This window comes from Panthera pardus, unplaced genomic scaffold (assembly GCF_024362965.1).
Source record: "Panthera pardus isolate Hobbes unplaced genomic scaffold, ASM2436296v1 HiC_scaffold_10, whole genome shotgun sequence".
Lineage (NCBI taxonomy): Eukaryota > Metazoa > Chordata > Mammalia > Carnivora > Felidae > Panthera > Panthera pardus.
In genome coordinates this window covers 30,776,653-30,802,016 of record NW_026526655.1, presented here as the reverse complement: position 1 = coordinate 30,802,016, position 25,364 = coordinate 30,776,653, and the positions used below count along the sequence as shown (strand labels likewise).

The 25,364-nt window shown below is 38.4% G+C and overlaps 1 protein-coding gene across 4 annotated transcripts in view; it reads left to right on the top strand.

The window, feature by feature from the left end:
* PARD3B (par-3 family cell polarity regulator beta) overlaps positions 1 to 25,364 on the top strand; it is a 1,011,329-nt gene that overhangs the window by 572,107 nt on the left and 413,858 nt on the right. For all 4 annotated transcript variants that reach the window (XM_019446282.2, XM_019446285.2, XM_019446284.2 and 1 more), the window contains one exon: positions 22,928 to 23,113. In XM_019446282.2, coding sequence (XP_019301827.2) covers positions 22,928 to 23,113 — 186 coding nt within the window. The remainder of the gene's footprint in view (positions 1 to 22,927; positions 23,114 to 25,364) is intronic.

Genomic DNA, 25,364 nt, shown 5'->3' with positions numbered 1-25,364 from the left:
TCAACTCAATTACACCTGATTCATTTAGGCAAACTCAATTGTACTTGACTTTTTCAGGCCCAACTCGATTGTGCTTTTAAATTTCCACACTCAATTTGATTGTGCTCAAAATTTGTTACGTGCCACCTTGTAACTTGTAGATTTAGACACATACCAAAGAGAGGTACTTCTAGGGCAGTTTAGAAGATTGGGTTATTGGTCTTTGTTTGCAGTTACACCTCTGTCCCTTCTCTATGTCTCCAGGATGGATGCTAATAGGGTAAGGTATGCTCCATTGGCTCCTTACATGGACCATATTCTACCATCCCCCATCCTGCTATGCTTGAACTCATGGCAAAGATTTCAGAGCACTTAAGAAAGTGATCCTCATTTACTGTCACAAAGCAACCATGTTTAGCTGTTCCAATCTATCTTAAAAATGGGGAAAATGAGGCACAGAGACATTGCCCCTACCAAAGTTTACACTGTTTGTCAAAGTCAGAACTTTTAAGATTTCTACCTCATTGAACTGTGCATCACACCTTCTGTCAGTTAATGCTGTGTACGAAGTGATTAGGTCCGTAATGTTTGCCAATTTTTTTAATGCGTTCAGTAGCCCACAAGGCTGAGGGAATTGTAGTCAGTCGCTACTCCCTGGGAAGTACTTATACCTGAAAGAATTTTACTGAACCCTTGTCAGCAAAATCTAGTCTTGATAAAACCGATGATGATAAAAGCTCTGTTTCAGCATTACTAGAACGCATGGAGGCGGTGCGGCCATTTTGCCCGGTTGTATGGCTTCCACGTGTCAGAATGAAAACATTTAATGACTTTTATCACAAGACTGGTTTTGTTGGAGATTGGAAGGTAGTGAAAGAAGAAGTGTCCTATGCTGAAAAGAGGCTCGTGACACTTCGAAAGACTGGGGCCTAATTGCATTCTCCTGCAGTGTTAAGGATGAAGAGCCATGAGATTCGGCTATACTCTCATGGCACAAAACATATGTCTTATGAGTGACCACTGTGGCCATGATTAGGCTTCTGGAGTTTAGAAAAAAAAGAAGAGTTTTCTAAACACAAATGTTTAAACAGCTCAGAAGCATTAATATTGTAACCAGCCACAGATTATATCCTTCTTATTATCCAGTTAGCCAAATGTTTCCAATAATTCATGCCAGCTGTTGATATGGAGCAGCTGGATAAGAAGGTGGTTACAAAACTCGGGGGATGACCTTGATTTGCTTAATTACCTCTATGCCTGTGATCAGTACGTTTGTTAAGGTACATTTGGTGTAAGATAAGGAAATACATTCATTTTGTAAAGGATATTTAAAGATTAAGGAAAAGAAAGTACAGCCTTAATTGATCGTGGTTAACTTTTCCAGCTGTTATCAAAGTAAATACCGAACATGTGAAACCGCCACTATAGTCCATTTCGTTTTGAAAGTGTATTTGGAGGTTTGAACGTGTTTTCATCTGCCTGTTTTTCAGGAAAATGTGTGATCTTTATCATTAAAGAAAGAATATCAGCTTAAGGTTGCTACTTCTCCCCTCCCCCCTTCCTAAGGGGGCTGATAAAACAGAGATAGACACTTAAATCACAATCTGTTGCCACTTACCTCTTCCCATGCCCCGTCCCCAAAGATTCTCTGGGCGATGACTTTTAAATATGTTCTCATTATTTTTAATGAGTGTGCAGAACATATGACGCATAATGCACGAATAGATAGGTGCCCTTTTACTGAACTTGTCAGATATAATAAAACGTTGAAGAAGTTAAGATGCATTTTTTCTTTAAGATATTATAATTATTTAAATTAAGATGCCTAAGTACAAATCACATACTGTTAGGCTCCTGTTGCTGCCTAAATGAAGCCCCACAACAGCCCCAATGCTGTCTCTAAAAAGAATGTTTAATCACAAACATTAAAAAGACAAAAGGACATTTAATATTGTTATGTCTCTTTAAGTTTACCCTTCTTTAAATCTGCCCCGATGACAGGATATTCAATTATAAACGAGTTCAATTATGTTTCCTGGACACTTATTGAGTTATATGAAGGACTTTTATCACCTAGTCTTTCCGTAATTAATTCTTTACATTTCTTAGAGACTTAGAACCGCGGAAGGATTGTTTAACAGCTGGAAATGTTGTAATTTTTTTACATTTCCTCATTCTCTCCTTTTCCTTCCTCTCTTCTTTCTTCTGACCTATCATGCTGCCTTTTGGAAGCAAATAACACTCAATGCGGTATCTCTCTATTACAGAATATATTTAATTTTTTTAAGTTTATTTATTTATTTTTAGAGACAGAGAGAGAGACTGGCGGGCAAGGGGAGAGAGAGAGGAGAGAGAGAGAATCCCAAGCAGTCTCTACATTGCCAACACAGTACTCGATGCAGGACTTGAACTCAAGAACCACAAGATCATGACTTGAGCTGAAACCAAGAGTCAGATGCTTAACCAACTGAGCCACCCAGGTGCCCCTATTACAGGATGTATCTATTTCTGTGTTACATTTCTACATTTAAATGCCAGGTGGTGATGAAGATGGAAGTAATACTAGTAGAATGGAGAAAAATATCCCCAAAAGCAATAAAGCCTCCCCTTGATAGTCGTTATTGCATATATATTGGAGTCTCTGGCTTCTGCTTTATGGAACTGTTGGCTTTAGCACCCTGCAGGGAAGTTACAGACTTTCAGCTTAACTTGAAAGGGCTCACCTTCTCCCTCCTCTCCTTCCCAGAAGCTACATATTTCATCCATAGACCCTTGACTTCCCACTGGAGGGGAAAAACACACAGAAACAAACAAGCATAAAAACTAAAAATGGCAAAACACAAAAACACCCAACCAAAATATCTTACCCATTACTTGCTGGCACTCCATCTCCCTGAGGCCAAATGTTTCTCTTCTATGATACTCATAAAGAGATCCGTGTTCAGAAGAATTGTCTTCTCAGACGTGTTTCCCTCCATTTCTGGGTCCATATTGATGATAAAAGGACTCAGTTGTTCAACAAATACTGAACACCTACTATTCCTAGTTTAGCTGATCAAATATTTATTAAACGTGTATCGGTGCTGTGTCACACTGGGTATTTTAAAATATGCTAAGATGCGATCCCTGAACTCCAAGAACTTATAGACAATGCTGAGTGTCATTAAAGAAACAAGAATATGGCATACTGCCTTTCATCTCTGGGGCAGGCTAGTGGGGGGAAAATAGTTGCACACATTTTTTTTCTTTGGTTGTGCAAATTTAAGCAATAAGCCAAGAGGTTAATCGTGAACCAGACGTTATATAAAAGGAAGAAACCAAGAAGGACTTTAAAATTATTTAAAAAATTCATTTATGAGATGGGATTCTGTTTGGGCCAGGGATTGATTCAAAGAAACAAGGATAGTAGAAAGGCCAGGGATATGAAGGAACATGAGCCAATAGCAGGAAGGAAAACTGAAGAAAAGGAAGAAGTAGAGGAAAGGAACATTTTGCCTATAGTGATAATATTGTTGGCTACTTATGCTATCCTGTGAGCAAAATTTGCATGTCTATAACAAGACTGTTGCTAGGGATAATATAGAAATCTATCAGATTTCAGATCTATTTCATGCCCTCCTTTAAAAAATCTGTGTTTGTAAGTTCTCTGCTTATAAGTGCTGCGTTGGGATTTATTCCTGCAGCTTGGATTCAACTGGAGCATCTTCTAGGTGGGAAGATTCAAGATGGTCTCTACATGGCTGTCCATTGGTTCTGGCTGTTGGGTGGGGCACCTTAGTTCTAGTTAATGTCTTCTCATCCTCCAGAAAGCTAGTCCAGCTTACTTACATGGCATTCTTGGGACAGTAAAAACAAAGATGCAGGAGCTATGACTAGCCTTGCAGCTTGCAGAGTATCACTTGTGCTTCATCCTCTTTGTCAAAGCAAGTCACAAAGCCCATTAGGATTCGGAGGTTGGGTGGTTAGAATCCATGCTTGGCTAGAAAGAACAGCAAAGTCACACTTCAAGGAGGCATAACTCACTGGCCCAAAATTGTTATAGTCTCTCACATTAAGTTAGGAAAGCTGAAGAGAACACTGTTCTATAGCAGAAAGAATATTCTTGGGGGATGTAAGATTCACATTATTGACCTAGGACTGCTGCTCTAGATGTTCAAGTTTAGAAAAGTCATTTAACTGCTCAGGTCTTATCTTTCTGAATTCCATTCACAAAGAAATTCTTGAGTTCTTTCTTGATGTAAATACAGTGTGAGAGAAGCAAAAGTGGATAAGGTGTGCCCCTTTCGCTACGTTGTTGTTCAACTTTTTTTAGCCATGACACTCTTGCTAAATATAAACTCTTGTCCCCCTTCCTGTTACTTTTCTCCCTAGGTGAGAAAGAAGCTTTTTCCTTCCTCTTCCCATCCCATGTAGATTTCCTTTCTACAGTAGATACCCACAACCTGGACTGGGGACTTGGAAATAAGAGTTGGATTATGGAGATAGTGATAAACTAATAAATGCTAAAATTATCAAAATTTAAAAATCGACAGTAAACAGAAAAATTTCCTTATCTACAATACAAGGAGATTGAGCTAATTGGTCTCTTAGACCTCTTCCTACTGCAAAATACTATTCTCTGAATTTCTATGCATCAAATTTTGGCATGACTCTCAATACAGATAGTGCCTTGAATTATGAATGATCTCTCTATATATGAATGGGCCACAGGAGTCTGCCTCTCAGCGTTTGTTTGTTCTACAGTTCAGAATGCCTTGGGAGCATTTGACCTAAAGAGTGACTTCTCTTAAGTAAATGTAGAATAACATATTGCCAGCAGATATCTCCCTCATGGCCACCTTTTCGACCTTCTGCCACTATGGTGCTTGTTGCTATAGTAGTTAATACACAAAGATGTAGTTCTTCCTCCAATCTACTCCTGATGGCCACCATTGCTGTGGATACCATGAAAGCCTTCACTCTTGTAGTTGGCTCAAAAGGAGATGTGTTCCTTCTTTCCAAACATGAAAATGTAGGTGTATTTTCCCATAAGACATTTTTAAATACAGCTTATCCAGTAGAATATGAATTATCATGTAGTGTTATGTTTTGGCGATACTGTGGAGTGAGTGAACCCTGTTGGCTAATTGAAACCTAAGCACAATTTACCAGTATTCCTTTTGACAGAGAGAAACATAAAGTTCAAGTTGTAAGAAGCAAGTTTACAAACGTAAATACAAACTTAAAAATCGAAATACAACCTTAAAAAATAGAGCCAGTTTTTTTAAATAAAAATGGCCTTGTCTGTACCTACAGTCATAGTCTATTTAAAGCTTATTTCCATTACACATAAAGAGAAGTGAATGAATTAGAACCACTGTTCAGTAAGGTTTTGACCATCCTTAATTTAGCAAAAAATCTCAGGGTTCTGAATTCTTCAATTTGAAAAATAGGTCTCTGTCAACACTAGCAACTTGTTGACGACTTGGCAGATATTTTCAGTGTAATTATTAACGCAAGCCACCTCAATTCCTCTTTGGTACTAGACAGGTTGTAAATAAATTATATAAATAAATATTAATGCAATTATGAACTTGATAATTTTATGTGCTATGTAGGCATGCAAGGAAATTAAAGATGAAGGCTGCTGAACTTGTTCATGTTGGAGGATATATATATATATATAACAGTGACTTATTCCGCATATCATGAAGAGATAGAAGTATACTAGATCGAGCCTTGTCTTCAGCTACATAACTGAGTACGTCGTAAAAATATATATATGTGATTTTTCATGGTGGTTAAGTTAGTGACACGTCACTATAATTTGTGTGCTTCCAAAATAAAACCCAATCAAGTGGGTCCTGACTGGAAAGAAAGTAAAGGCAAATAGCTACAAACAGGCTAGTGGCTTACTTTTCTAAAAGCCCAGCCTTCGCTGTCAGATAGTAGTTCAGAGGTTCCTCTTTAACCTGTAGGGTTTCTTACAGAAAAGAATAACAATAGCATGTAAATGTCTCACTTCCTTCACAACCCTTTGAAAATGTAACCCGAGGATTGCGTTGCCTCTCACCCCTCAGCTCTCAGTAGCTCTCAAGGGAATTGGCATGTCTTATCAGACTGGAGCAGCGAGGCAAGGGCAGCCAGCACATTGAGAGGCCAGGGCAGCGTGATGGTCAAGGCCATCGGGCAGGTAGTGAAAGGCCTCTTGCTGTGTTAAACAAATGTGGTTTCCTTCCTGACTTCCGCAGGAGCTAATTTTGTTTTTCACTTCTCTTCTGGCATAAGAACAATAAGGACTCATAAGGCCATTCTGCCTGTGAGGAGATGTGCATTAGATTATCATAAATCCACAGATAAAAAGTACAGTGGTCAATGAGACCAGGCATTCCTGGATGAAATAAAAGGTTTAATTGAAAGAACTGTCCCAGGGGAAACATGATTGAGCATGATATTGAGTAGACATTAATTACCTCAGACCAGAGAGTGAGGAAAGTAAAAGGGAGACCAATCCATTTAAAGTTCCCAAATCTGTTTTTCTTTAAGAGAATTGGGGGTGGGGGGAGGATTATTCTAATAGAATGCTAGGAGGGAAAAAGTGAATTTTTGCTCATACCCAATGTTCTTAGAACAGTATTAACATTTTTTAGGAAGTTGCAGCTGAATTTTCTCCTAATACAGGTATTTTTGTTAGAAGTCAGAGATCAAGACAGCACAAAGTGCACCGGTAGGCTGAATAATGGTTAAAATTGATAATAACCTGTTCTATTGTTATAACATGTTAGTAAATACATTGCACTTGCTCATAAATCTAGAATTTGTTCTTATTCTTTAATTACGTTTCTCAGCCTGGTTTTTTTAGTAGGTTGGGTTTTCATTCTACAGGGTAACAGAAAAAATACGTTGAAGAGGCATCTGAACATACGGTCCCCATTATATACTAGACGGCTTGCTTTATGTCACTAAAATATGGCTGCCTTTATAAATCATGCATGTTTGTTTAGCCAATGCCCTACTTTTGATGTGGCTAAAATAATGGGATGAACTCTACATCCACAGAGAAAAAGCCTAGGATCAAGGACTGCCATAACAAGGAAATAATTGGTCAGGTGTCTCTTCTAGCAGTCATTAACAGATTTGAATTATGGCTTTCATTCTTCTCACAGGTCAAATAGCATATAAAAAGTATTCTGGATTATTCATGACTAGGGTGCAATGGATTTGAAAGGCAGAGATGAGGAGGTATCAGATACATTAAGAGTGTTTCATTTGGTGTTTGTACATAACACTGCCAAATTTAGTAAAAAAAAAAAAAAAAAAAAAAACGTCAAAGCAACTTTTAGTGTATCTGCTTTTCGGTTTTATTTAGAGTAAGTGAAGTCACTCAGTAAGTGAATTTAACCTTCTCAACCAATTGTTCAGGAGTTGAGAGAGACACAGTTTTAGTTTTAATGTGAAAAAGTGCTTTTATAGGGTTAATTTGAACAGAGTAGTTGCCAAGTAGCACCAGCTGTCATAATAAAGTAGAAGTGACTGACAGATTTACTCCACCCCGTATCAAAACTCAAGAGCGGATATGGTGATCAGATGAGCCAAAATAAATGTGAGTTCTTAGAAGCATTTGTGAGCTATTTTCTTGCATAGCTCAGCCCTTCATAGGCATCAGTGTGCAAAAAGGTCATGATTAAGCTTAGCATTATAGAAAACTGAGGAAGGGGAATCTGTTGCTGTACATATCCGGAATGCACTACCGAATAGTCCAAAATTCCATTGGATGATGGTGGTAATGGTGACAGTGGGCTTAAGTATTGGAACTTCATTAGTAGTTTTTAAAAATATTTTGTAGTATTAATGAACCATGGCCCATATTGAACTATAATCGCAGAACTAACTGATCCAGCACTTATCAGCAATGCCCGTTAAATAATACTTAACATGCACTGTTCTCGGGCATGCACTGGGATAGGTGCTAGTGATGGAAATATGAATGGAATGGCCCTTGTTGTGCTTGAGGCCCTTAAAGATTTATATAATAATTTAAAAAAACATGATATCATGTTATTATTATGTGTAGAGTCCTAAGGAGACCTAGATGAGGGCACAGCCACAAAGAGCAGGTGACACTTGAGATGTGCTTTGATGGGTTAGTAGGAGTTTGCCAGTAGGTGTCAAAGTGGGAGGAGATGAAAGAATGAGTTTTAGGTACAGAGAAACCCATCCAAAGAAGAGACATTTAATTGTTGTAACATTTAATTAATTAAATTAATTTTGTGGCAGAGAAGTATCAACAAAATAACTTATGAAGTCACCCTGTTACAAATATTTTTTGTATGTATGCATTGTACCAGATGCTAAACTGGGTTCAGAGTTGAATTAAATAGAATTCCTGCCTTTGATGAGATCACAACAGTAGAGCAGAGTTAAAACATACATGCTGGGAAATAATCGTAAGAATAGAAAAAGTGTTGAGAATCACAACAACGGGAAAAAGAAAGTAAAGTGGAGTTCAGAGGAGGGCAGATTGTTTTCTCACTGATAAAATCAGGGAAGGAATAGTTGGTTTATATGCTGAGACACAAAGGGGGTTTAGAGATATTAAGTAAAGAGTCTTTTATTCCATTATACCTTCACTGTAAAATTTCTTTTGCAGAAAATAATTTCTGCATTACACACACACACATACATATAAAATAAATATTTTTTCTTATGCTTGATTTCATTATCATAAAAATTGTAGGCCTGTACTATAAGGAAAATGCTTGACTAAGAAGATTCATTCACTCACTGTACTTAGATGAGCCTTCCTTTTTCATGTATCAGCAAGTAAAAATGGAGCTGTGATGGATTAATTAAAAAAAAAATTCCTTAGGCATGAACTGAAGTGAGATCGTCCTTGTTTAGTCTTTGAAGCATACTTGACTTTGTTGGAAAATGAAGATCCATTAGTTCAGGGAAGAAAGAAGTCCTGCTCAACTTACAGCTAGGGAAATACTGATTGGAAGTGTGCTGAACTTTTAAACTTCTTGTAATTACACACTGATTTTACAGGAATTAAGGCCATAGAGATTGCTCCCTTACCCTTGTCCCGCTTTCACATATATATAAAAACAGTAATGCAGAGGATCATTTGGAAGATGAATACTGGAAAAGAATAATGTAAAGTGAAGGGCAATATTCAGTAGCCTAAGCCATTTATTTAGGACTCTGGGGCCACCTGAACAGTCCCTTTTAAGAACCTGGCAGGAACAATGCATGGAGGTGGGAGGTGGACTCTTCCCAGATCTAGGCTACCTACTTCCTCTACCTGGGCAAATCTCACAGACAGAGAAGCCACTCTGAAGTGCAGTCTCTAGGATGGTGTCTTAATCCATTTGGGCTTCTAGAACAATACCACAGGTCTGGTGCCTTATGCACAAGGGAAACTTATTTCTCAGAGTTCTAGAGGCTGGATGCCCAAGATCAGGGTGCCAGCATCATCAGGTGAGGGATGTCTTGTGGATCACAGACTTCCTGCTGTGTCTTTATATGGTGAACATGTCTAGGGAGCTCTTTGGGGTCTCTTTTATAAAGTTAATTCCACTCATGAGGGTTCCACCCCCATGACACAATTGCCTCCCAAAAGCCCTACCTCTATATACCATCACTTTGGGGATTAGAATTTCAACATATGAATTTGGGAGGAACACCAACATTCAGACGATAACAGATGAATACAGAAAATGTGATACCAAAGGAAAGGAAAGATATGACTAAAAGAAAATCTATGATATATCATTAACCCTTGGTATCTCTCATCACTCAGTTTGGACAGGGGATTATTGGTCTCAATTCACTTCCAAATAGTAACCTCATATACCCATCTTCTTGTCGTGGTCTCATTATGTGTGTATGGATAGTTCTTTTTTACCTGTAGCCTGTGGACTTGGCCATGTGAATTCATTTGGCCAATGAGACGTTAGGAGATGTTTTGTGAGCAAAAGTTTAATGATGCTTTCATAATTGCATTCCTGTCTTTCAACATGTGAGAAACATGTTTCAGATATCCAGTGGTCTAAGGAAGATGCTAGATACAAGGAGCAGACCTGTACCTGCTCCACACTTTGAAGGCAAACCTACTTGAGCCCAGCCTAGATCATCCAAACCCCAGGCAACCTGCAGATATGTGAGCTAGAAATAAATGCCTTATTGCTCATATCCCAGTTTGGTTACGATTTGTTATGCAACACTTTTGTGCCAGCAACCGACTGATACACATTTCCCCATTAATCAACTCTGGGTAGGTTTCTTCTTTCCCCAATTTGCTTGTAATAGTGGGGATAGGGAAGATATATCTGCATTTTAATCTTGATGGATTTTCATACTCTACAGGACATCAATGACTTCTTGTTTTAAAATCATCTTTATCTGAAAATTAATTTTAATAGAGCAATTAATATAAAATGCAAATTACATGTCTTCATCTACATATATAAAGGGCATATTATATATGGTAAGAACATTCTCATTACAATAGTAAACATGTACTATGAATTTAAAATGGTTGCTACCCACTGAGATTTCTCAATCTCTACTTGGAATTTAGGATTATTTATCATTAATAGTGTTCTAAAGGGGATTGGTTTCTAGCTGGAGTCTCATTAGGTGCAACTCAAACATCGTAGAAAATGATAGGGTTAAAATGGTTATATTTTCATTTGTTTTTAAATCTTAACCAACAAACAGATTACCCCCTCCTCCAGACCCCACAAAAATACCACTTTCTTGAGGCTATGATAGTATTGCTACTACATGGTAGCATCTTTTAATAAGCAGGACTCTCTGCACCTCAAAGTTCTGGGCCTCCGAGTGAAAGAACATTTATTGGGTCTTGTAGAGAAAATGTAGGTAACACATCCATAATCTGTGCCTTTAGAATTCTTGATTGGGAAGAAAGCTGTATTATCTTTACTAAGGGTCATTATGTCCTGAATAATGACACATATACTCAGAATGGTGGGTGTTAGACATTTTTATAATTTTACTCTAGTGGCTTGAGATCTTATTCTGTGACCATAACACTTCCTAAAATCCCAGCGAAAACAACCTGTAATCCATTGTCTTTAAACTGTCTGCAGAAATTTCCCAATCCAAAACTAAAAACCAAAAATAAAAATAAATTGTCTCATAAGGAAACTAAATGTCATTTTTCCCCCTTTAGGGAATCAGGGCTCTAGAATATGCTCCTTGTTCTAGATCTTTGGAAGCCTGGCATGAGTCTATACTTTCCTTCTATGATACTTTGTTGTTGTTGATGCTGATTGGGGCATATGACATGTACACAGAAGTGTGACACAAAAGTAATGGAACTGGAAAGCTTAACCATGAGGTTGGGAAGTATTTCTAGGGCGTTGTTCATGACCTACAAGATTTCTCGTTCTCGAGCCTTCTCTGTTCTCTGCTCCATTCCTTTCAAGCTTGACCTTCCCTGTGTTCTCTAAAGTAGCATGTCCTTAAGTGTATGGTAGGGAATACTTTTCCTCTAATATATACTTCATGCAAAGATGTGTTCCACGATGGAGTGAATTAGGGAATATGTATTAACCTCTTAAAAGCAGTGAGAAGTCCTAAAAATAAACCTTTTCCCTAGAAATTTTAGTAATAGAAACTATCAGGGTATTTTTCCTCACCTGCAATCACTGTGACCCTGTGTATTAGACCTTGCATTGATCCAAGTCTTAGAAGGAGCCAGTTTGACTGGTTTAGTCGTTTCTGAAACCTTCCCTAATTGGCGTGGCCCTGGGCAAGACCCACTCAACAAGCATTAGCCCACTGCCTATGGACTGACTGTCTTGGAGCCAAAGGGCACCACCTATTCAGTGAGTCGTCACCTGAGCAATGGACAGGCTGTGAGTGAAGCAGGCATCATAACCGGTGTGGTCTTTTTTATTTATGTTTAGCTTTTGTCTGGATAGCTGTGTTGTCTTTTCAAGCCATTAAATGCAGGTAGCTTAGCACGCAGAGTATTTGTGATGGCAAAGATATGGGAAGTATTTCGCTTAGGAATCCAGCTTTTCGAACGGGTCTGCTCCTCTAAGAATTAGGCCCACTATACTTCCTTTTTAGATTTTTGAATTTGTAAAATATTTAAATAATTTATATACTAAATATATATTTAATAAATATAAATATGTATAATAAATATTAATAAATAATATAAATATTTAATAATATAAATAAATATAAAATAAATAAATATATTTAATAAATATATATAGTATATATATTAAATATATATTCATTATATAAATATTCATATAATATATATATATTTTTTTAACAATCGCGTTGTTTGTTCTTGAATCTTATACTCATATAAAGGCATGTACTCTTGTGTTTTAACCAGTGAATTACTGCCTGTAAAAGGTTTAAGACGTTTTAATCAGGTTCACTTCTAACAGGGAAGAATAAACACAAAACAAGAAAGACCTATTGCTTCTCCATATTAACAAAGCAGGTTCTAGTTTTGTAAAAACTCCATGCTGTCTGAATTGTAAAATATTCATTTACACTACTCTTCATGATGCAAAATGTATTCATTTCTTCGTCTTTATCAGAAAAGTGAAAAAGAATTGCCAGTGTTACTAAACTGTTGAATATGCTGATCTTTCAAGTAATACTGTAAGTAGGAGGGAACAAAGGATTGCTTTAGGAATCTTAACTTTTTTTTTTTTAATTTTTTTTTTTTAACTTTTATTTATATTTGGGACAGAAAGAGACAGAGCATGAACGGGGGAGGGGCAGAGAGAGAGGGAGACACAGAATCGGAAGCAGGCTCCAGGCTCCGAGCCATCAGCCCAGAGCCTGACGCGGGGCTCGAACTCACAGACCGTGAGATCGTGACCTGAGCTGAAGTCAGATGCTTAACCGACTGAGCCACCCAGGCGCCCCAGGAATCTTTGACTTGCTTTACTTTTGTTAGTTTTAATCTCTGACTTTGTATTACATCAATGCACCTTTATGGTGAGCAGACAATAAAGAATGGCCATTTTTTTGACTTTTGTTTCCTGGTATTAGATTAATCCTTTACTTAAAGAAAATTGTTCTTTGTTGTTATTGTTGTTGTTTTATAAGTGCAGTCAGAAATGAGCTTTTGTGTTCAGTAGTTTCCTTCTTCATCCTTTCCAGGAAATGGATATCAAAAAACAGGAAAAAAGTGTCTCAATTACAAATATTTTATAGGATTTTCTTTATTCAGGTCTTTGGTTAAAAAGTATTTAAAAATGGATGAATATTTACTTAAGGAAACCACATTAGGGCATATAGTTAAAATATAGATTATTGAGCTACCTGTAATGAGCCTGCATTTAAAAAGTTTCCTCCATTGGGGTGCCTGGGTAGCTCAGTCAGTTGGGCACCTGCCTCTTGATTTCGGCTCAGGTCATGATCTCACGGTTCATGGGTTTGAGCCCCGTCTTGGGCTCTGCGCTGACAGTGCAAAACCTGCTTGGGATTCTCTCTCTACTCCCCCTTCAAAATGAATAAAATGAATTAAAACATTTTTTAATTAAAAAAAAAGTTTCCTCCATTGGTTGGGTTACTTGTCCAAAACTTAGTAGAGTATAATTCCAAAGATTATTTAATGTCTACTTGTAAATAACCAAGAGTTCTGCTGATTTCATTAGCAACAGTTGGAGGGAAAGTCCTTTACCATTGATTGAAATGATCATCCTTGGATCACCATTTACCTTTGCATGTGCCTGCCCATCTCTTGCCATCTTTTCTCTACTCTCTGAAAAGTACAATCTAAAATAGAATGCCTCTCAGCTGTTGGTAGGAGTCTCTCACCCCTACTCTAGGGTGATACATTCTGAATTTTATATACTCCAATTGGCCAAAAACCTGTCATGCTTGTAATAGCTATCCATACTTTTTCAGAAAATTTTAAAAATTCAGAAAATTACGTGTTTTGCAGGTATCTTATCCTTTCACTGTTGTGAAAATTTATTTTTCTATAGGAAAAGTTTTATCACCTTAAATGCCTTAGAATTTACTTAGGCAAAAGTTAACAGTGCTTAAGCTTACTATAAAACATCCTCGCAGAGTTGTTAGGTATGGCTTTTGCTTTATATAAGAAAAAATTATTCATTTTCTTCCTTTAAAGGCCTTTTGTTTGAGTTTTGGTACTTGACAAAATGATTGCATGTGAATCATAACTCTTGCATAAAGTAAGCTGCTCACAACACAAACTAATTACACATTTGGGAGGCGAGGCAAAGACATCCAGAGCTTGCTTGTGCTGAGTCGAGAGCACGGCATTTAATGAAATGAGGGCCATACAAGGTTCAGCATGGATGCTTTCAGGTCTGACCTGGGCTTCTGAGAAATTGAACACTGGCCCTGCAGTCTGGTGGATTCCCCTGGGGCTTTGGAAGGCTGTTTTATTACCACTTGCACACATGGATCAAGTGCTGCTTTGCAGTACAAGAACATTTGTGATTCCAGAGATGGCCCTATTTGGGATACTCTTAAGCTAATAATACAGATGCCTTGCAACTCATCCATCTTCCTGCCTCGCTTCCTTCTTCTCACACCAAGTAATTACTTTTGATATTTGTTTGATTAACATGGTTAGTATATCTCCCAGTGTCCAACTATATAGATTCTTCTGCTTCTTTCCTATTTTTTTTAATTTTTTTAATCTTTATTCATTTTTGAGAGACTGAGCGGGGCAGGGGCAGAGAGAGGGAGACACAAAATCCAAAGCAGGCTCCAGGCTCTGAGCTGTCAACACAGAGCCCCACGCGGGAACCAAACCCACACACCACAAGATCACAACCTGAGAGCCAAAGTCGGACGCTTAACCCACTAAGCCACCCAGGCGCCCCCTTTCCTGTTCTTAAATCATACATTTCCTCTCCAGATAATACTGTGAACAAAACAGAGAGGTCCTCCCATATTGTTCAATAAACTTTTTGCCAATTATATTCCAGCCGTTTCATATTAACAGTGTTGGTAGTACATAGTAGATACTTGATAAAAATTTGGTTGGATCACTGTGGTTTGCAGAGTGACTCTTGCCACTCAGGCCAGAATGGACCAATCTCATTTCTGTATTCCAGCTCTTACAGGTTATTATTCATTGTGCTTGGGAGTAGAGATAGTATTACAGAGAACAAAGTGAAGGAATGGAAAAATAGGAAAAGGCATACATGGGTGGGAGGGAGAAAGGGAGATATATATAATTAGGATGATAACAGAACAACAGCTATCAGAACTTGAAAAAGTTTGCGTAAAAGAGATCAAAGGATTAGTTAAGATTAGGGGTATTTAGGATAAAACATTAAAATGGCTTATAAAAATTGGGAAAGATAAGACAGTTAACATTAACAATGACAGTTAGCATTACTCACCATTTGGTTTTCAATTTAATTTATTTTTTTTATTTAATAAAAATGTGTGTGTGTATGTGTACACATACAATTTCAGTGTTTTCGAAATTGAAAACATGTTCTAGTATTGGATGATGAAACTAATGTAGACGATTGTGACCAAATTAAAAATAAGATAGCATAGAAAATATTAAAACGCATTGTACTCTGGTTAAGTATCGTCTCATGAAACTTTTGCTTTTACGTGTGTGTGTGCGTAAATGTATGTGCTTGGATGGAAAGGCAAATAGAAAGATGGATGATGTAGTTTTGGGTACTGGATCACACTGGTTCCCAAACTTGATGAAATATACCATGAATATCACTTTTTGCAGTATTCGCTTAAAATAGTCACATGCTACAATTTAAAATTATGAATAATCTGATGTTGATCACAAATTGGTAGCAATGACACATCTTGGTGCCTTCACTGAGAATTTGATGCTGAAGCTGAGCTAGGTTATCATCTCTCCTAGAACAGGACGTATGATATAAAGGGAAAAGGGAAATTGGATTAGGTGACTTTTAAGGTTTCTTAAAACTGTGATACTTTGTGTTTTATAAAAAGCATTATTTTTATTGTAAATTATCTTTCATGCAAAAGCTAACTTGTATAAACATTTAAATTAATGAAATCTGCAATGATAGGAATCAAATGTGATGCCAGCAATTTATATATTTGCATATATATGTATATAATCCCACAAATACATATTTACAGATACATACATACACACAGGCACATACTGTTGGACACAGACATCTATATCTACCTTTGTCTATATATTAATCAAGTCAACAAATAGTTATCCAGTGCCAGTTTTTGAGTATGGCACTGTTTTGTTTTGTTTTTATGTTTATTTTTGAGAGAGAGAGAGAGAGAGAGACCAAGTGTAAGTGGGGGAGGGGTAGAGAGAGAGGGAAACAGAATCCGAAATAGGCTCCAGGCTCTGAGTTGTCAGCACAGAGCCTGACACGGAGCTTGAACTCACAAACCATGAGAACATGACCCGAGCCGAAGTCATGATGCTCAACCGACTGAGCCGCCCAGGTGCCCCGAGTCTGGCACTGTTTTAAGCACTGGCAGTACACTGGTGGAAAAAGAATCAGAATAATATAAAAGTCCCTGCTTTCAAGAGACCCTATTAAAAACAAATAAGCAAGCAAGTATACACTATGCAATAAATACTGTGGAGAAAAAGCAGGATAGTGGACATGGGTCGGGTGATATTGAGAGAGAATTAAAGCAATTTGAAACTGAATGGTCAGGGAAGCCTTCACTGATAAATTGACACTTGAACAGAGAATTGAAGGAAGTGAGAGAAGGAGGTCTGCAGGAGTCTAAGGAAGGGGTATTTAAAGCAGAGAGAAGAGGTGAGGCAAAGGTCTTGGGGCAGAAGCATGAAGGTTGTAGTAAAGAAGAGAAGCAGGGCAATGCAGAAGACATAGGGCAAGTAGTAGGAGAGATGAGCAGAGAGAAGAGTCGGGGCACTTATGTAGGGTTTGTAGGATATTGGCATTTTCTCTGAATGAGGTGGGAAGTCACTAGAAGTATTTGAGTATTTATTTTCATGGGACCACTCTAGCTGCTGTGTTGAGAAATAGCCTGAAGAGGAGAATAGTGGAAGCAAGGAGGCAGAAAGGAGGCACTAGTACAAGAGAGTGTCACGTGAGAAGCAGTGCTGACCCAGATGCTAAGAGTGATAGATTCTGGGTGTGTTTAAAGCAGAACTGACAGGAGTTGCTGATGGGTTGGATGCAGAGTGTGAGATAAGAAGGAAGTCAGCGATGACATTGAGGTCTCTTGCTTGAATATCTGGAAGACTACAATTGCCATTTACTTCTTCAGGAGGAACAGGTTTAAGGGATGATCTATTTGGACATGATAGTTTCAAGGTAGAAATCCTAATAGAGTTACTTACTAGAGAATTGGTTATGTGAATCTAGTTTAGGGGAGAGAGGTGCAGGTAGGAATTTGTGACCCCTGAGCGTGTAAATGATATTTAAAAAAAATGAAATTAGGTGGGGGTAACTTCAAAAGTGAGGATGGGACGGGCACCTGGGTGGCTCAGTCAGTTTAAGTGTCTGACTTCGGCTCAGGTCATGATCTCGCGGTTTGAGCCCCACATCCGGATCTGTGCTAACAGCTCAGAGCCTGGAGCCTGCTTCAGATTCTGTGTCTGCCTCTCTCTCTGCCCCTCCCCCACTTGTGCTCTGTCTCCCCTCTCTCTCAAAAATAAGTAAAAAAAAGTGAGAATGGGAAAGAAAAGGTCAAATGATTGATTCCTAGGACACTAGTATTTATAGATTGGTGAGATGGGAAAGAATCAGCAAAGGGAATGGCAAGAATATACCAGGAAGTGGCAGGTGAACTGTAAGAGAGTGATGTCCTAGGACCAAGAAAAGAAAGTATCTCAAAACGTAGGACTTCATCAATTTGGTCTAATGCTCCTGCAGTTCTAGAGAGATAAAAGGTGATAGTTGACCATCAGATTTAGTAAATGAAAGTCATTGGTTATTCTAAGAGAGGTTATAAATATACTACACACATGCATACATGTACATATATAGAATACATATACACACCATATATTATATAGTTTTATAGGGTAATACATATTATATGTAGCATATGTAGTGTTAGAAAATGTGTGTGTATGTGTAAAAGAGTGTGTGTGTCATTATAGAGATGTGTTTACATCTTTCTAGTTGCCAATGCAGTAATACAGCAAATGGTTCTTGTGCCTTCATTAATTCCTTTTAAAAGCATTTATCTTTTTATAATTATGGATAAATATTTAGAAAACAGAAAATTATAAAGAAGGAAACAGTAGTCCATATTGCAGTGCAGTAGATAACCGGGTTGTTGTTGTTGTTTTCTGTGCAGACGTCTGCACATATGCAGATAGATGGGGTGGGGTTGTGGGGCAGGTAGATAACAGATAGATGGGTAGGTGTCTGAGTATGTATACAGTGTATATGTTATAGAATTGAAATATACTGTACACATAAGCTATTATACTTCACGTTATATTCTCACATGAGAAGTCTTTATGTTCATACTATTTTATATAAGTCTATGATTTTCAATAAATGAAAAAGTACAAAACAGCATATATATAAGCATAACTAACCTAACAAACACCACTTGATAAGCTAAATTTGTCTTCTGGGTTATATTAATAAAAGTCAGCGTTTTGTATATGTACCAATAAATTCAGTATTTATCACTTCTCCTACTCTGTTAATCCCCCAAAGATCATATTTCTGCCTCCGAAAAATTAGCTGCCTTCTAACCAGAGAAATAACTAAGTGCAGAATTCTATGACCAACTAAGTGGTCAGTCACGAACCTGTGAGCCTAAGACTTAGTCATTTGTAGGGATTTTCACTGCCACTCCTTTCTGTTAGTTGAGAACATACCCGCAGGCAACATTGCAGTTCCAAATACTTTCTGAACCCTCCTTGCCTTAAACTTCACTATTCTTGGCAATTGTTAATTCAGGGCAGTGGTTTTCAACTGGAGGCGATTTTGAGCCCAGGAGACTTGGCAATGTCTGAAGGCATTCTGGGTTGTCGTAACTGGGGAAGGCGGTACTACTGGCATCTCGTGGGTAGTAGCCAAGGATTCTGCCGACTATCCTTTAATGCATAGGACAGTCCACAACACAGCATTGTCAGACCCAAATATCAGACCCAGAAAGCTTTAGTTGTGGACCCTGAAAGACTGATCCTGGGAACATGCTAGAGCATGAGGTCTAGACATACACACTAGGGGCATGTAGGCATCCATCATGGGCCTGGATCTAGGAGCTCACGGACTTTGTATCTAGAGGCATGGCCTCTAGTAGCAAAGAATAAGAAATAATGAAAAGAAAAAAAAAATGAATGAAATTCACAAGATTTCCTTTATTATGCCAGGCTTGCATCTGGATTTTTGCCCCCCTCTGGATAATTGTAAGTAGAAAAAGCAAGGAATACTCCCAATACAGCATGAAACATAGAAAGCAAGAGAGGACCTTTTGGGCTTCTCCAGTGACTAAGGTCCTGCATTTGGGACATTTGTAAGGCCTTTATACCTCTTTTCATCCTTCTAAAAAATGTTGTCTGGCAAGATTTTAGCTTAACTTTTAGAGTTCCTAGTTGAACCAAGATTATTGGAGGAAGGCATTCAGCATATTGATTTTTTTTGTACATTAGGTAAAGGGACATTTATTTCTAATAGAGGAAATGGCTATGCTAACTACTGTAATGGCTTCCTTCACTATTGGGTGAATAGCAATAATAATTTGCTATTATGAGAGCCCACTAATTATGGCTTGAGCCTGATAAAGTGTAAAAAAGGTATAAAATATAACTATACTTGAGTAGAGGATGTGAATTTGCATGGTGTCTTACTGTCATTGTGAGAATCTGTCTTGGAATTTCTTGTGGCTAGGCCAAGTCATAGTGGTTCACAGAGGTTGAGACATAGCAGTTAAGAGTCTACACAGGAACCATGCTGACTGGGCCTCACATAGCTTCCAACACTGTCAAGTCTGATGGACTATAAGCACTTACCCCCTGTACATTTCAGTCTTCTAATCTATAAAATGGGTATGATAATAATCCTCATAGGGTTATTATGAAGAGTAAGTATACTAATATGTGTAAAGCACTTGGAACCATTGTTAGCTACCAGATTTTTTGTTGTTGTTATATTTCTGACTGTTGGGTATCAGGGACTTAAAAGGCAAATCTTCTTGCTGTGTTGGTGGGAATGCAAATCGGTGCAGCCATTCTGCAAAATAGTATGGAGGTTCCAAAAAAAGTTAAAAACAGACCTACCCTATAATCCAGCAATGCACTACTAGGTGTTTATCCAAAGTATACAAAAATACTAATTCAAAGGGATACATGCACCCTCACGTTTATAGCAGCATTATCGATAATAGACAAACTATGGAAATAGCCCAAATGTCCATCTACTGATGAATGGATAAAGGAGATGTGGTGTATGTATATATATAATGGAATAATACTCAACCATCAAAAAGAGTGAAATCTTGCCATTTGCAATGATATGGATGAAGGTAGAGTGTATTGTGCTAAGTGAAATAAATCAGAGAAAGACAAAGGCCGTATGATTTCACTCATGTGTGGATTTTAAGAAAAGAACAAATGAGAAAAGGGAAAAAGAAAGAGAGAGAAGAACAAACCAAGAAACAGACTCTTAACTATAGAGAGAAAACTGATGGTTACCAGAGAGGAAGTGGGTGTGGGGATGGGTTAATTAAATGCTGGTGATTAAGAGGATACTTGTTGTGATGAGCACAGGGTAATATATGGAATTGTTGAATCACAGTACTGTACCCCTGGAGCTAATATAACACTGTATGTTAACCAACTGGAATTAAAATAAAAACTTAAAAAAAAATAACACACACATACAAAAATTAAAACATAGCCATAAATAATATAACCTGGTTTCTATTTTGTTTTTACCGTGTCTGTAATAAATGAAAGATGTTAGTACAAGTATGAATGTCAATCTTAATTAAACACAGTTGCCAAAGAAATCGGATTTGATTACAGAATAAAATGGTTTGAAGGTATGACTCAAGCAAAATCTGCCCTTGTGTCACTTTGTCTCTAGGAGATAAAAAGCCATGGCTGGTGTGAGTGTAATGGTGTTTACAATTAATTGATCACAGCCAGTTACAGCTTTGGGGCACCTGGGTGGCTCAGTCAGTTGGGTGTTTGACTCTTGATTTCAGCTCAGGTCATGATCCCAGGGTCGTGGGATCGAGTCCCACCTTAGGCTCTGTGCTGACTGTGGAACCTACTTGAGATTTTCTCTCTCCCTTTCTCTCTCTGCCCCTCCCCTGCTGATGCTGTCTTTCTCAAAAGCCATAAATAAACATATAAAAGAAAAAAAGTCAGAGAAGCTTTTAGTCTTTCCCTAAAATGGTGTTCACAAACTTCTAGGAAGAACACCTTTTCTTTAATTTATACTTTAATTCAGTGGAACTTTATCAGACTGAAATTAACCAAACCCCAGAGAGACCTGGAAACATAAATGATTATCAAATGTTATGGATTCTAAATAGGAAATTCTGGAAAACAAAGATGAAGGCTAATAATTTATGTTCAGTATTTAGCTATGACATTCCCATGGGGGGAAAAGAAAGACGGCTAGTTTGAATCAAATAATGGGATTTGTTTCTCAGATAATAGTATGAGTTAAAAGAAATAACTTATAATAGGTTTATTAAATTAAGCAATAAGGTTTCATTTCTTTGAAATCATCTATTGTCAAAATTTTTGTAGCTAACTTCATTTACAATGAAATTAAATTAAATGAAGAAACTTAAATTTCTTTTAAGTTCGACATGGGTTTTCTCCATTTTGGTAGGAGTTGAAAATACTGGGTCAGTGGATCTGGCTATGATCAGCCTCTTAATCCTGTTTTAATTATGGGTTCTTTGCTACTTCTGATTTTATAGTTGTTATTTGGTGACTGACATTCAGACATCCACAGCAATTTTTACAATATGCTGTTTTACATAAAGGTCCCTCAAAGTGACCCTAAGATGAGAGTTCCTAGACATAATTACAGACAGGAAGAACTACCGACCTAGAATGAGTTGAAAGGTTTCCAGGGCTATCTTATTTTCAAATTTTCCAGTTACACACTGTGGCCCAATCTCACATTTCTGCCAGCTGGAGAGGGACGCAGGAGGGGCACCTGCAGAGGTTATCCTGTGGACAGCACTTTTCTGTTCTCACTCCTGTATATTTGAAAACATCAGGGGCCAAATGTGATTAACCTTATGCTTCTCCCTGGATACTTGAACCCCAAGTGTGGCTGTTACAGCCACGTATCTGTATTTTTTTTTGTTGTTTTTTGTGAATAGTTGTGCTCATGGCCAAGTGTAATTTGGCAAAGAGCACACAAATATTTGTTGTGCATTATTGTTTTTGTTTGAGTTCAAAAACTGATTGCCACTGAGTTATACTACCCGAAGAAGCAAGCCTGAGGCATGAGTTGGACAAAGTGAAATGTAATTTAGTGATACTCATTATAAATCACATTTCCCTAACTTTAAGATAATATTTTTTCAGTGCTCTGTATCCGGTTGACAATCTTGATCAATAACACTGCTTCCATGTGAAAGATGTGTTTTAAATTATACAAGCCAAATATTGTCCTCAAATGTGAGCATATTTCTACACCAAGATCTGTTTCTTCATCTGCAAAATGAAGTTATTGGGATCACATGATCTCTGAGGTGTTTTCTGGTACCGAAGTTCCCGTACGTAACATCCAGCCTCTTTAATGAATATATCCTGCTGAATTTCCAAACACTTATGGGGCGTTTCAAGTGGCATGACTCCACCTCGCCAAAGGATCCTCTTAGGATCAGCAAATTTGACTCCCAAGAACTGTTTCTCAATCCCGAGGACGTGGTGGTGGTGGGCCTGCTAGAGGTCCAGTCATCTTGTTGCGTCAGTGCTTGGCCATTTGTGTGTAAACACTAATCTGCTTTCTCCCCTTCACTCTTTCCATGTGCACTTCAACAGAAAGGAGAGCCTGACTGCTACCCACTCTCCCTGGAAACAACTGAGCAACTCACCTTCGAGATCCCCCTGAATGATTCAGGTTCTGCTGGTCTTGGCGTGAGCTTGAAAGGGAACAAATCTCGAGAAACTGGAACAGACTTGGGGATTTTTATCAAATCCATCATCCACGGAGGTGCTGCTTTTAAGGTCGGTAGGAATGATGTTTGCACGTCCGTGTAAAGGCACTTGAGATGTAGCTATTTGTTTGGGAACTGGATAGAGAGGGTGTCTGAAGACATGAGACCATGAGGCTCTCCTGCAGGTGCAGCAAGTGTATGTGTGAATAGATCTGGGCAACAACTGTCTGTTCATATTCTCTCTGGGGTTAGTTTTATATCCTGGACATCGTTCTCTAAAGCCATCATGATTAATATTCTTTCTCCCATTTCTTTTATTACCATTAGGATTCCTCTGAATGTGTTACCTGACAGAGTTAGGTGACCTAAAATACACAATCATAAAAACAACACTGAAAACAACTCAACAGGAAGGCAGCAAATAAGGAAATTGTTCTTGCAAGAAGGAAAGCTCAGTGGAACCTCAGAATGATTGTAGTATAAATTAAAGGGCATTTAGTCACATTATATACACTTGAAGATAGCCAGGGTGCCAGGAATGCATGTTGGTCTTTGAACTTGGAAAAGCTTCCAGATTTGCAGGAAAAAAAAGGAAAGGAAAGAACATGATCCTTCCTTTCCCCATTGCGGGAGCAGTGTGATCATTGCTATTAGCATAGTGTAATAGTTAACTACATTGCCTGGGTTCAAACACAGCTTCATCATCATGTCCTCCAATTCGCACATCACTGCTAGCCATGTGGGAATGTGGGCAAGGAGGGTGACCTGCAGGGCTCCCCTTTCTTCATCTCTGGAGTGGGACTATGGGCAATACCTAATTCAGCGATTCTAAGGATTAGATTAACACACACTGTGATTGCAGGGGTGAAGTGGTTACTGAGTGGGGGAAACATGTCTGTGCTTATCACCAGCTGTCCTCCCCACCACTATCATCTCATACCATGCCATGAGGCTTCTTGAGTTTGAATCCTGCCCGGACTACTCTCACCCTCTGTCAATGTGGGCAAGCTACTTGTCTCAGTATGCCTCAGTGTCCTCATTTGTAAAAGGAGTAAAACTAATAGACCCTACCTCCTGGTGCTCTTAGAAGGACCAAGAGAGTTATTGTATGCATACTGCCTAGCACAGTGCCCATGATAAACTTTCAACAAATGTTAGCCATTTAAAAATTATCTTGATGTTAGTAACATGATCTTCCCTAAATAAAAGCCAAGAAGGTCTATGCAAAGTTTCCAGGAGCATCTCTAGTCCTAGAATCCTGGCTTTGGTGAAGCATTTGTCTTTTCTTACTTCTCGTGCCACTTTTGTTTCAGACCTAGACACTGAGCTAATGCTGTTTTCCTTGGGAAATAAATTCACTGTGGGTACACAACTTTTTAATGTACTCTTTGGATCAGTAGGGGTTTTTTTTTGCATAATAAATAATGACAGAATTTCAGTAACATACATCAATAAGTAACATACATCAACAACATACATCAATTTGTGCCCCTCGTAGCTCTGCAGGACAGCTGGAGGGGCTTTGATTCAGATTCAGACTGGTACGTCTCTGTCACAGGTCTGAGTGGGCTCCTCGTATTTCAGTTCTTGGGCCAGCAGGCTAGGGGGAGCATATTCTTCCAATGCTCTGAGGCGTCAGAGGGCCAGCAGCAAAGAGTGAAGCCTTTGAAATTCTGGGCACTGATCCGGCAGTTACTCCACTCACACACATACACACGATGTGCACACATGTGCCTCTGACCAAAGCAGTAATAGAGGTGAATCCAAGGTCAAGGGGTAGAGAAACACAGTCCACCCATGGTGAGGCTGTGGCAAAGACGTGAGTACAGAGAAAGGTGAAAAATTGGGGTCAGTCATTCAGTCTATCACACTCTCCAATCTGGCTCAGATACGCAGATCCAGGAGCAAAAGGAAAATAACGGTAATAATAACAACAGCAGCAGTTCCCATTCATTGTGCTTAGTGCTTAATATGTGCTGGATACATATATTCTTCATATTTACCCCGAGTTATTAGCATGCCATTCCATCATAGGGAAACTGCAGTGGTTAGTGACTCTCCCATGGCCACATACCCAGGAATTGCTTAAACTAAGATTGGAACTCAGGCAGTCTGACTTCAGATCCTGTGCTACGTTACAGTGCAGTGAAGCCTCCTTCAGCTCTTCCATCCATATTCCTAGAGATCAAGGGCCATTGCCGTGGGGTTGTCTGGTGTCATGCTTGTCATCCTTAGCCAAGCCATCTAAACACGTGCTGTGTTTAAAGAATAAGTCTTGGTCATGTTTGTGGATACGAGATTGATATTCTTCTTCTTATACC